Genomic DNA, 13,728 nt, shown 5'->3' with positions numbered 1-13,728 from the left:
TAAAATATTCAGTTTTCGATCATTTTACCGTAATACTTTTATGTACAGAATAATAAGACAAATTAATTAGTGCCAAAAAAAAACAAATAATTGTTTAAAAAAATACATTGTAAATAATTTTCTTAAAAACAATTTTTTTTTTATACTAATTAATTTGTCTCATTATTCTGTACATAGAAGTATTACGGTAAGATTATCAAAAACTAAATATTTTACGAGATATTAAATTTTTTATATCAAAACATGTCAGATTAAAATATAAAATAACTCAAAAAGTACTTAATAAAAAAATACTTTATTATAGCGTTTTGGAAAACTCTCGATGTCAGCTACAAGAATACTAAATAAAAAATGGGGGTTTCTATTTAAGATTTTAAAGTTGACCTTCACATGACCTTCAAATGATTTTCCAAGGTCAAATCATTGTCACCATCTTATGGCCCCCTTGAAGCCACACAACTTTTGTTTGAAACATTTTTCGATTTAACGCAGTGTTTCTGAGATATTTGAGTGGGTCCTTTAAAATGGGACACCCTATATAATATATAATGTAGTAACGATATACTTTCATTTATAAAAGAAATACATATTGTTGCGTTAAATGTATGTAGATGGATTAAATGTCACATATGTGCGATCACAATACTTGACAATTAGTTATATTTTTACGCACTTTTACGAAATTAGTGGCTTTTAATCAAATATTAGCTCTCGTGCGTGTAGATATGAAAAATTCAAAGAACATCCACGGTGAAGAGATAAAAAATATCTTGGAAATTGATTATAAATTCGCGTGTAAACTTGCGCGAAATGGCTACGAACATGCATATACATTAATCTAACATTGAGCGAAATGATCGAAAAGTCACGCAAGCGAATAAATTAATTAAATATATTAATAAAAATAGATATGGTTTATGAAAAGATAACGAATGATTCCATTGAGACGAATCTTTTGTACCCGCACGTTATTTATTATTACAAATTAAGTATTTTTATATGATTAAATTAATTATTAAATTATTAGAGAATCATGAATTATTGCAACATCATGTGATTAGTCTCAATCAATAATTTAATGGGGATAAAGAATTAGAAATTAAATTAAGACTTGATGATTTTCACTGATGACGAGAGAGCAATGAAGACTTAAAAACAAATTTAAAAAACGTTTGAAAATATTGATGAAGAGCGGCGTATACACTTATCCAAAAATTGCACTGGGTGTCATAAATTAAATTAAACAAAATTAAATATCAAAATATCAAATACATTTTAACAGGAGTTGCGTGATTTTTCAATTTTTAATGAAGCGCGATGAGAATTCAGCCGAATATTCCATTGATCAATTATCAAAATCAAGTTATCAAAGTGCAATTGCAATATCAACTGCACGTTGTCGACCAATGTGGCATGAGATGTCGGCATTGTAAAATATTTTGTAACGAAAGATCCCTCTTTTCGGTTTTCTTTTGGTATATTCATCTGTATTTTCATTCTTATCTTATATAATTCAAGACGATCTAGAAACGTATGATATAATTAAACTTTTATTTAATTATATAATTTGTAATGTAATGAAAATTTTTATGGATTGGCAACATATTATAAAAAAAAATTTTTGAAAACTGTTATATTTGGTATTATAATGTGTTTTTAAAATTAAATCAACGCTTTTATTTCAACACAATTGTTAATAAAGTCAACGAAAATGTGTAAATCGTATAAAAAATTTTTACTTTTTATTTTAAAATTAATTGTGATTGCAATAATTGCATCTCTAGATCGTTCTTAGCGATCATTAGAGAAACTGACTTTTGTTAAAAATATTATTCTTTTAAAAAGCAATACAATTCTGAACTTTAATCTTGCAATTTGCGCTTTGCGCAAATAAAAGTGCGAATTTTTCACGATAAAAGCTGTCTAATAATTCTTATCTATAACAGAATTTGCGAACTGACAAGATTGTTAAAGTGTTGATTAGAGCATCAAGCGGGACTGACGTGTTTTTTGGCGGTAAGATTCTGGAGCTGCAAAACAAGGATGTTTTGATATTTGCTTTTCCCTTTTTTCACATTATGAAAGTATTCACTATTCCACAAACGAGTTACTAAATAATATTTATGTATGTCTGGACATCTTCGTACCTTAAAGTCCGTTATGTCCGCTGTCAATATACTCGAACCTCTGTGGGACAGAGACGATCGTGTACTTACAATTAGAATGGAAATCTTATTTCGAGAAAAATTGTATACCAGATTCAATAATCGTGAGATTTGTAATAGATTTTGTAAAGAATGAGAGAAAGAGCGAAGAAAAATAATAAGAAAATTCCCCCTTGAAAAGAGTAGGTTTGGCTCTTGTATTTCATAATTTCTTAAAAATTTCTGAATAATAATTTTTTTTTATTTTGCATTTTAATGATATGAGAAGTTATATAAAAATGATTTTCTCTCAAGAGATTTTTATTTTTTGGATTTCAAAAAATAAAATTTATTTATACCGTATTTTGTTATCGTGCATTATGAATATACATGCGTTTTATAATATAAATATATTTTGTCCCATAAAAAATTGGATAAAAATACTTGAGCTTTTGAGATTCTAGAGTTTCATCGACAAGGAAAAAAGTATCGAAAATTATAAATTATACCAAATATTATCTATAAGTAGAGAGTTAATGCATGCGTCAGCAATCTTTAAGCGAATTAAGTCTTGTTAATGCAGAGGAAGATGCCAGACTTACATTGTTAATGTTTATTTTCCAAACATTCTTTCAGACATATTAAGAATCAAAAGTTCATAACATGACATTAAATTTTTGATAATTATCGAGAATTTTTACATATATATATTTTATATAAAGAAGCTTATAAAAAAGTTAATAGTTTTACTAAAGAAAAAATTTTTTTCAATTAAACAAAATTGAAAAATTTAACAAATTTAAAAAGTTGATCAAAAATTAATTATTTTGAAATCTAATGAATTCTTTTCTCTTTACTGAGAATTGAGAATTAATTACGATATCTTGGAAATTGAATATTTTTTATTCGCGTCTGAGAGTGATTTCACATTCTTGTATTATGATATACCTCCTTTTCCTCGCTGGCAACGGAGGCGTAGGTCCTAGCGGGGACTTCCGGTTCCTTGGCGGGCCCAACTGCGTGTACGTAAATTAGCGCACCGGTGATGCCCCCCATAATCGGGCCTACCCAGTACACCCAGTGATCATCGAAGGCACCCATCACTACGGCGCTACCTAGCGAACGCGCCGGATTCATCCCGGCGCCTGTTCGCGGCACCTAATTATTGCAAAAATATTGTTACAAAGATATAGAATAATAATAAAATTAGAGAAGAGGAAGAATTAATTTTTAATATTATTTTATTAATTACAAATGAATTTTGTATTTTACATAAAATATAATCTTAAAATATATATTGAATGTGGAATACAATCTGAATGAATGAAAAGTTGTGTGTTTAAAGATTTAATTTAAAAATTAAAAAAAAAAGAAGGAAATGCGTTTTTGTAATTATCGGAACACTTACGCCGACAATATGGCCGACGGTGACCACCAGGCCGATTAAGAGGGGCGCGATTCCTTTGCTGTCCGGTTTAGCGGCGTCGCACGCGCCGCAGATAACCAGGACTAAGATCAATGCTAGAAAGAACTCCACGCCGACTCCTTGGACCGGAGTGATCCCCTTAGAGAGCTTCACTACGCCCAGAGCATCCTCCGTCGTATCCGCTGAAAGGGCTCGCAGAATCGCCGAGCCTGCGATCGCGCCCGCACATTGCGCAACTATATACAGGATGCCCCTGATGATTGGCACCTAGAATGTAAGAATTAGCATCTTATTAGCGTGATAGATTGATAATTATTCGGGCAAAAAAAAAGACAAATTTGAACGTCAAGATAATCAAATGAATAATGCAATTGACACGTTGTACCAGGTATATAAATATGAAACCGGAATTTGCCCATAGATGGCCCTAGCTGTCAATGTAGTTACCGTCAAACCGCGTCATTGGCGCCATTTTCTTGTTTTGACATCTGATAAAGATTTTCAACTCACAACAATACAAGTTTCATACAACAATGTAGTTTTTAATAGCGTTGAACATGTCGAATTTTGTGCCTGGAAACTACGATTTGCGGACAGCATTGATTTTCTGTTACCATTTGAAGAAAACTGCTGCAGAATCGCATCGAATGCTTATCGAAGCTTACGGTGAGCATGCTCTTGGTAAATCACAGTGCTTTGAGTGGTTTAAAAAATTCAAAAGTGGCGATTTTGACGTGAGAAACGAAGAACGTGGAAGAAGGGTGTGATCTATTATGAGCTGCTAAAACCTGGCGAAACCGTTAATACTGAACGCTACCGACAACAAATGATCGATTTGAATCAAGCTTTGCGTGGAAAACGACCAGAATATCAAAAAAGGCAACACAAAGTGATTTTGCTTCATGATAATGCACCATCACACACAGCAAAACCGGTCAAGGAAACGATTGAGGCGTTTAGTTGGGAAATACTTTCGCATGCGGCTTACTCATCAGACTTGGCTCCATCCGATTACTACTTATTTGCATCGATGGGACACGCACTTGCTGAGCAGCGCTTCACTTCTTACGAAAATGTACGAAAATGGCTCGATGACTGGTTTGCCTCAAAGGAGCAACAGTTTTTTTGGCGTGGAATCCACGAATTGTCAGAGAGATGGGAAAAATGTATAGCTAGCAATGGGTAATACTTGGAATAAAATATTTTTTATCATTTTCATACAATAAACGTGTATTTTCTATAAAAAAATTCCGGTTTCATATTTATATACCTGATAAATCGTTATGTTTGTAAGAGACTTAATTTTTTGAAACACCGTGGTAAGAGACATTACTCCGAGTACTGAGGAAAATAATGTAGACAAGCCCTCTTACATTGCATTACCTTTTGTTGAAGGTTTGAGTGACAGTATCGGTCGGTTTTTTAGAGAAATGGATTTTAATGTTGTCTACAATGTACCTAAAAAAATTAAACTCATTGATCAAACGTGGTAAGGATGTGCTGCCTATTAGTAATAGAACGGAAGTTGTTTCGAAAATAAATTGCAAGAACTGTAGTGCTTCATATATTGGTCAAACGAAAAGACATTTAGCTACCCGCGTCAAGGAACATTTTAATAACATAAAAATGCACGCTAGTAATCTTTGTGTAATTAGCAAACACAAATTAGAATTTGATCATGACTTCGATTGGTCAACGCCTGATATCCTGCATACTGAAAAACATGTAAGAAAGAGGGAAATAGCTGAAATGTTCTTTATTAAAAAATATGACAACGCTGTTAACTCTCAAAAGGATACAGAGAATTTAAATAACATATACGATGGATTAATAAAGGTCGTTTAGTCTTTCTCGGTATCTTAAACAGAGAGGTTGGACACGGTGTGTCATTATGACATAGTGACTTTTTTCTCTTTCAACTTTAACTATAATGCAGGTACATAAATTTGTTTATTTTATTTTTGTAATGGGATTATCATTATTTAATATTGTAATTTTAGTTCACTTGATAAGGACCAAAACCATATGGTCGAAACGTTGTGATAACAATCGAACAATAAATTGCCAGTTGGGTCGTACATATATAAACACTCCTTTAATTAATGTTATAATTTCCCACTCAACAATGTAATTGTCACGTACAAGGCATGTTATATTGCAATTACATTGTTGAATGGGAAATTATAATATTGATGTTATATTACTTTTGCTTTGTGTTTACTGGGTGATATTATTATTCAAAATTGTTTGTTATACCGATGCGTAATTTGTTTAGTTAATTTGAGATTTGAACGGAGGATGAATGTCGATGTTTTTTTTCTTTTTTTTTTATATATATATATATTTAGTTTCACTTCTTTATAGACGATCAATTTTCATCGCGCGATATCGACTTCCTCAGATGAGTGTAAGTTTCATTTGTGGAATAAAATATAGCCGATTCTCGATTTACACGCGATTTATATACAATGGATTTAGAGCGACTTAAAAAATTCCAGAGATCCTAAATCAAACTATATTTAAAAAAGAACTCTTACAGAGAGAAAAATAAAAAATAAGTAATAACAACGAAGAACAATTTACATATAGAAGGAGAGGAAATTTTGTCAATTTATTATATTAAATTATAATTAACTCATTTGTAATGAGTTATAAACAAACATATTTTCATGAGTTATAAGTCAAGTATAAAAAATCATTATTTTGATAATGATAATAATTTATTTACATTTAATATAAAAAAAAAACATTACAAGCGCTTTATACAATATTTTGCGTATCTTGATATTTTCCTTGATTTTTATCAATTGAGGATAAAAGCTTTTTTATATCAAGTATATATACACACGATATATCACTTTACCTTGCCGATGATGATGAGACCACACGTGACTGCAGGGTTGACATGACCGCCAGAAACGTGACCTATCCCCTGAATCGCGCTCGCCACCACCAGACCAAAGGCCAGACCGATGGCAACAACATTTTCAGTTACCACAGCACCGCAGCCGAAGAAATTGAGTAACAGGGTGCCGAGAAATTCTGCCAAAAGACCACGTGGAAGACCGGCCTTCTTATCGGTAAGCTCTTTAACGCCGAAGGCGTTTTTTAGATTCACCATCTGCGCGAAAAATTTAAGATATTTAAATAGAAAATAATAAAAAGTAAAATAGAAAACTCTCTGTAAAATAGAGAACGGAAGAAAAGAGAGAGAGAGAGAGAGAGAGGATGTAAAAAAATATTACAACAAAAATACATATAAAATCGTTTATCTCGAAACAACCAAAGATTTTAATAGAGAAAATAGTGTAAATACTTTAGGATTAGAAAATAGATACAACATGCACAGAGATGTTTTTTTTTTTGTATTTTTTTTATTGTAATAAAATCATAATTTTTATTAAGACAATTTAAAATTCCTATCTATAAACTTTTTTTTTTTTTTTTTTTTTAGATAGGGAAGATGTTTGATTTAGGATCTTCTTTACATAATATGAATGAAACAAAAGTATTCTGTATATGGGAAGCGTTTCTTTTTTTCTTTTATACGAGAAATTTGATATCGTCTTGTAACACTTCCTTAGCAATGTTTAGCGGTTTCATCGATCAACGACTAGCGGATCTAGATCGAGGACACGCGTTTTACGAGCACAGCCGCGACGAAAGCTTCGACAGGCTGCATTACGTATGCAAATCGTCACATCCTCGTCTCGAACGCGATCGTCTCGAATTACTTAATCGCTGTAAAGCTCGTTGATCATCACCTACGCGCTTTAATTAAGCAGCAAATCGTCATCGGAAACGATTGCGACAACGTTTTCTTTAATATTTCATAAAATTAAAATCACAAACGTATTATCATAATCACATTTTAATTAAATTTATTGTACAAAGAGAAACACTATTTCGTTATTTAACATAATTTTCAGGGTTAGTGTTTTTCATTCGTTCTGATAGTTTCACTTCTTAATATCTATCTGATTAAGCAAAACTGTGTCAGGGAATATAATTTTTTTTTTTTTTCCAAAAAATACCATCTGACAGGCGAGATTACGTAATTTCATGGTTGTCATTACTAAAGTTGTAAGATGAGATGATCGGGTCCTATACAGATGATGTCACAGCCCGAGATTGTTCCTCCTTCGCATCCGTCTGTATATGTGTCATAAAACTATTTGTCGCTTACTGTGACCGATTTGCTAAATCGCGCCGTTACGAAATCACGCCGGGTATTAAAGGAACCGGATTTATTTGTTGACGCCTTTATGCGATTCGCGCGATCGATATTTTGTTTCCTCAGCCCCGTATTCTCGCGAAATGTTTGGATTGTAAACAGCAATGTGAAGCTTAAATTAGGGACTTGCAGGAATTTTAAGGTCGATCAGCATTTCTGCACGACTTGTTGCAAAAATAGCATTGATTTTATTTAAGAAACATTTTGCGCAAAATTTATGAAATAATAATTACTTTTAATATTTATCGAAAATAGAAATGTTATATGTCATAATATTAATACTAATTCTACAAGGCTATTAATATTAATATAATTGATAATTTATAACAAATTACATATTTATAAAATTCGACATTGAATTTTCAATCGAATTTTCTTCAGCCAAAAATTTTTGAATGTTCTTCATTTATTTCTGAAATTCTCTAAAATTTCATGGAACTTTTCTGTCACTATTTATGCATTTTGCTCATATGGTGTAATTTGCTAAATTAATGAATTCCGCTTGGTCGGCAATTTCGTAGGATCGTAAAAGCGGTAATGTTCGCACATTAATAGAGCGCGGGCGATGTACGACACCGTCGGGAAATTCTGTGAAAGTACGAGCTGCGATCTTTATTTCCATCGTTTATTTACCTTTGCTTCCATTTATCGGATTGCTTTTAGCATGATCGCGACGCTAATTTTACAAATGCGAGCGTTAATCGGGTTACAAATATTCGGGATTCAACGTTGTTGTTGCGAAATCGTCTTTGCTAATATTTAAAACAATTATTTACTATTTGTTCTGGCAAATCTCTGTGCGTTAGATATTACGAGAACATGAATCGGGAAGGATTACTTGATAAATTTCCCTTATAATTCTGTAAAATACTGCCTAATTTCAAAAACACAAGCAAGCGTGCTGTTAACATATATTTATTTAATTTACGTAATATTACTTTGCACAATATTATTATTTACATATATTTCTTGTTGTATATTTATTATTATTTATTTATTTAATATCATGCATTATACAGGGTGTCCCATTTTAAAGGACCCACTCAAATATCTCAAAAACACTGCGTTAAATCGAAAAATGTTTCAAACAAAAGTTGTGTGGATTCAAGGGGGCCATAAGATGGTGACAATGATTTGATCTTGGAAAATCATTTGAAGGTCATGTGAAGGTCAACTTTAAAATCTTAAATGGAAACCCCCATTTTTTATTTAGTATTCTTGTAGCTGACATCAAGAGCTTTCCAAAACACTATAATAAAGTATTTTTTCATTAAGTACTTTTTGAGTTATTTTATATTTTAATCTGACATATTTTGATATATAAAAAATTAAATATCTCGTAAAATATTTAGTTTTTGATAATCTTACCGTAATATTTCTATGTACAAAATAATGAGACAAATCAATTAGTATAAAAAAAAAATTATTTTTAAGAAAATTATTTACAATGTATTTTTTTAAACAATTATTTTTTTTTTTTTTAGCACTAATTAATTTGTCTTATTATTCTGTACATAGAAGTATTACGGTAAAATGATCGAAAACTGAATATTTTACGAAATATTTTATTTTTTATATCAAAATATGTCAGATTAAAATATAAAATAACTCAAAAAGTATTTAATGAAAAAATACTTTATTATAGTGTTTTGGAAAGTTCTCGATGTCAGCTACAAGAATACTAAATAAAAAATGGGGGTTTCCATTTAAGATTTTAAAGTTGACCTTCACATGACCTTCAAATGATTTTCCAAGGTTAAATCATTGTCACCATCTTATGGCCCTCTTGCAGCCACACAACTTTTGTTTGAAACATTTTTCGATTTAACGCAGTGTTTTTGAGATATTTGAGTGGGTCCTTTAAAATGGGACACCCTGTATATCAACATATAATTTTGATATTTTGTAAATATTCGATGATGATTTTTTAATTCAAGTTATATTTATGTTGAATTATAATACCATATTTATGTTTGATCATAATCATTTAAAATTTAAAACTAAATGATTATCATAATATGATAATATGATAATATGATAAAATTTTAAATTGAATGGTTATCATAATATGATAACCATTTAATTTAAAATTTTAACTTCTAGTCGTATATACATATATACACATGAAAATATATATATATATATACAATATATGAAATTATAATCGATTCAAAATTTATGACAAAATATCTAAATTTTCTTCTTTTATGAAATTTCAATATAAATTATTTAAATTAATTTCTCAATCGTCAAGCAACTGCAATTATAAATGGTGCAACATTGAATGAACTATAAATTGCAACGAAATTTTAAATTCTTACTAAAACTTGCTTGCTTCCGTTTCTTTGTTTTTTTTTTCTGCCATAAGTTCTACTTTTTCTATTAATGTCCTACTTGCTTTTCGCACGTCTTGTTACAATTCCGCAGCGAAGAGAAGAAGGTTGTCCTTCGCGACGCGATTATCGATATCGACGTTTCACTTGACAGCAATAAAATCCCCTCCTTCTATCTCACCTGAGAATCCACCTCGTGTTCGTTTCTTCACGATTGCCGTCGATCGTTCCGCGAAAGCGAAGACCGGTCGATTTGGAAGCATAAATCGCCCGTTAGATCTTCGGCGATTTATCGCCGACCGTTAGAGAGATCGTTATCCCTATATGGTCTCGTAGGATTTTTCCTTTCCACTTATTTTATTTTTCTCAGGTGGACATCGTGTACGACTTCTTCCCAATCCCTTTAAAGGATCGCTCGACCATATCGAACCGACAATCCACTCGTTCCACTTTATAAGCCAATGGCTTTTTCATTGCATCATTTATTGTCAGAGATTCGATCTGACTTAAATTAATTCAATTTCAGCTTCAAATTATAATCCTCATGAACATATAATCTAATTCTTAAAATCAATTTTATTGAAAATATTTTTAAATTATATTTAAATTTTAAACAATTCTTAAATTAATCTTAATTAAATTAAAAAATCTAAATTAAATATTTATTTTAATTTAATTATTATTGTATGTTATATAATTTTATCATACAAATTTTATTTTGCTTTTATCTTTTTATTCTATTATTGTTTGCATTTTTTAATCTAAATTACATTATTATTTTAATTTAATTCTAAACTTAATATAATTGTTTATTTTTAGGACACTGTACAATTTATATATCAATAATCGTTGTCTGGCTGAGACCGAATAAGCAATTTAAAAAATTATTTATATCATAAAATAAAGTTTTACAAAGAATAAAATAATGTAATAATAATAATCCCTATTTATATCAATTGAAATATATATAATATTTTCTTTCAAAATTAGGACCTTATTAATTGTGCTTTAAACGTCATCGAGCACACTACGACACGTGTTTATTCATATTGTATATCGATGGAAAAAATCGCAAACGATGATAAATCATTGCGTGGTCTCCGCGAAAAACAAAGCACGCGATAAAAACAGAAATAGTTAAAATGTTCGCATGAATGTCAGGTATCAGCAAAAAATGATGAAGATTTGAATAAGCATCTCGCATGCATCTCACGTTAAATTGCTAGTCTGATTCGAATCGTAAAAGCTTGATTCTGCGTCTAACGCAGCGCGATTGCATTTCAGCCTTTCAATCGAAACAGCCTAGACATGTTTCTTTGATTGGAAACCCTTCCTACGTGTCGATTAAGCTTTTCCGACAGACTCCGCTATTTTATATATCTTTGAAACACTAAATAACTTTTATTATAGTAAATGTTATGGAGGGATTTTAATTTTAATAATTAGCCATGTTATTATTTTTTTATTATGCTATTAAGTGTACAACTTTGCTTCCGCCGTTTTCCTATAGATGTCTTTAGCGGTAAGTAGTGGTCGAAATAAATAGATCATAGACGTCATGCGATAAACTTGGGCATGTGTCAACATAACCCCATAGAAACATTAGTCGATTTGTGTCTGCATCATAAAGTTATTCTCGATTGAAAATGTCAGTTTACGAGCCAAATTCTCGTCATTTGCGGGAGGTTTTAATTTTCTGCTTCAATATGAAGAAATCTGCGGCTGAGGCTCATCGAATGCTCTCAAATACTTATGGTGAAGCCGCTATTAGCGAAAGAACGTGTCGCGAGTGGTTTCAACGCTTCAAGAACGGTGATTTTCACGTCGAAGACCGGCATAGCGATGGAAGAGAGAAAGTTTTCGAAGATGCAGAATTGGAGGCATTACTTAATGAAGACTCGAGTCAAAGTCAAAAAGAATTGGCACGATCATTGGGAGTGGACAATACTTTGAATCATAAATGTATAACCAGTTTTTTACAATAAAGCCTCGAATTTCGGAAAAAAAAACGGCGGAAGCAAAGTTGTACACCTAATATTAAATCTAATTATATTACTAAATAAAAAAAATTTTTGTATATTACTAAATCTAGATCTATATAAATAAATAAATAATAAATAAATAAAATTAATAATGATGCAAAAAGTAGATCTTCACTCACCACGAAATTTCGTAATTGACGTTTACACTAAATCCCTTCTAATTCTATCAACAGTTGTCCACGAGCCTCTAAAAGTTCCTCCAGAATCGTTTGACAGTCTCTTGACAGTCGGTTGAAAATTACTCAATAAAATTTCTTTGAGATTTAATTGAGAATTGTTTGAGATTCTTTCGAATACTTTTAGAGGGTTTTTTCAAAAATCTCTCGAGCAGAGACGGTTTACGATGAAGCCGTGATGATTCTTTGAGAGCGACCGAACGACAACTGTCGCAAGTGAAGCTCTCGGGCCGGTCGGGCCTCACATAGGTAGATATCTGTTCTGGTACTCTATCGGCTGGCTGGCTGGCTGAGTAGAAGGGATATCGTGGTTAAAAGTGGCGAATGCAGGCGCGTAAACAACGTGGATGAGTTCACGCGCGGAATACATGCTAATATTTTGATAGATATGAAGCCTTATACGAGAGAGCGTCTTAAATTTGAAAATGCACCATCGATAAGATTGTGACAAATATATCTCGACATTAACATTTTAAATTCGAGTAAATATATGTGATTTTGAAATTTTATAGATAGAGTTTATAAACCTAAAAATTTGGCGTTCAAAGATTCGCGATTAAAAATTCTGTGAAACTATAAAAACTTAAAAAATTTAATAGAGAAATAGAAAAATTAAAAAATTTTTTTTTTTTGAATTCGAAAATTTCTATGTCTTAAACCGCCTGAAATACACCTAGACTTTTCGAAATCATCTTAAAAGTTCTCAACTTTTTTTAAAAACTGCTTAAAAAAAGACTGTCTTAATTTGAATCGCTAATACTTCTACTCTTTTGTAAGTATTCTATCTATACGTATGCATGTTTTTTTTAGTCTTTTCCGAATGTTACATTTTTTTCGTCGCATTTTATAGGCACATACCTATATTATAGAGCATTACTTTCTCAATATCTGGGAATTTATACCCGCACTGATCTCGCATCCTCCGTCCTGAGCCTTTTTTCTCATCGTTCCCCTGGCGTCTATCAACTTTTAATTTCAACAATCAACATGTATTTAGAATTTAGGTTAATAAATGCGACCTTCGTCATGCTATCTTTTTTATGTTATCAGGCTCTGTATATATATTTATATTATACGTATCCTATTTGTAGGATACATATTTTAGTTTATTTGGGTTTTGTTCGCCATATTACTCGGCCTCGTGAAGTTTTGTCATGTACTTAATTTTTTTACTTAATTTTTGATTTTCCACCTCAATTTCATTGAAAAGAAGCCGAAATGATAGTCAAAATACCATTTCAACGGTACCTCCTTATATATAAAGCATGCGATGCATAACGAATTCTTCTTTCCATTTAATTTAATTTTCTTCCATGTCGTTTCGATTTATATTTCTAGTTTAGATCAAATATTTTTAAATTTCTTTATGAAAG

The 13,728-nt window shown here is 31.2% G+C and overlaps 1 protein-coding gene across 2 annotated transcripts; it reads right to left on the bottom strand.

Moving 5' to 3' along the window:
• Positions 1 to 473: 473 nt before the first annotated feature.
• On the bottom strand, positions 474 to 12,579 carry LOC138934208 (aquaporin AQPAn.G). Of its 2 annotated transcripts, XM_070297695.1 has the most exons (6): positions 12,299 to 12,579; positions 6,434 to 6,691; positions 3,553 to 3,837; positions 3,093 to 3,302; positions 2,148 to 2,187; positions 474 to 2,030 (listed from the first exon to the last, which is right to left on the bottom strand). In XM_070297695.1, the coding sequence occupies exons 2-5, from the start codon at positions 6,689 to 6,691 to the stop codon at positions 2,149 to 2,151; spliced, it is 792 nt and encodes a 263-aa protein (XP_070153796.1). In that variant the 5' UTR covers positions 12,299 to 12,579; the 3' UTR covers positions 474 to 2,030; position 2,148. The 2 variants fall into 2 exon arrangements, with proteins under 2 accessions (XP_070153796.1, XP_070153795.1); XM_070297694.1 differs by lacking the exon at positions 2,148 to 2,187.
• Between the last annotated feature and the right edge of the window lie 1,149 nt (positions 12,580 to 13,728).

The sequence above is a fragment of the Polyergus mexicanus genome, unplaced genomic scaffold (genome assembly GCF_030449975.1).
Source record: "Polyergus mexicanus isolate NDT 795.1 unplaced genomic scaffold, iyPolMexi1.0 SCAF_6, whole genome shotgun sequence".
Lineage (NCBI taxonomy): Eukaryota > Metazoa > Arthropoda > Insecta > Hymenoptera > Formicidae > Polyergus > Polyergus mexicanus.
This window is presented reverse-complemented; position numbering and strand designations above follow the sequence as displayed.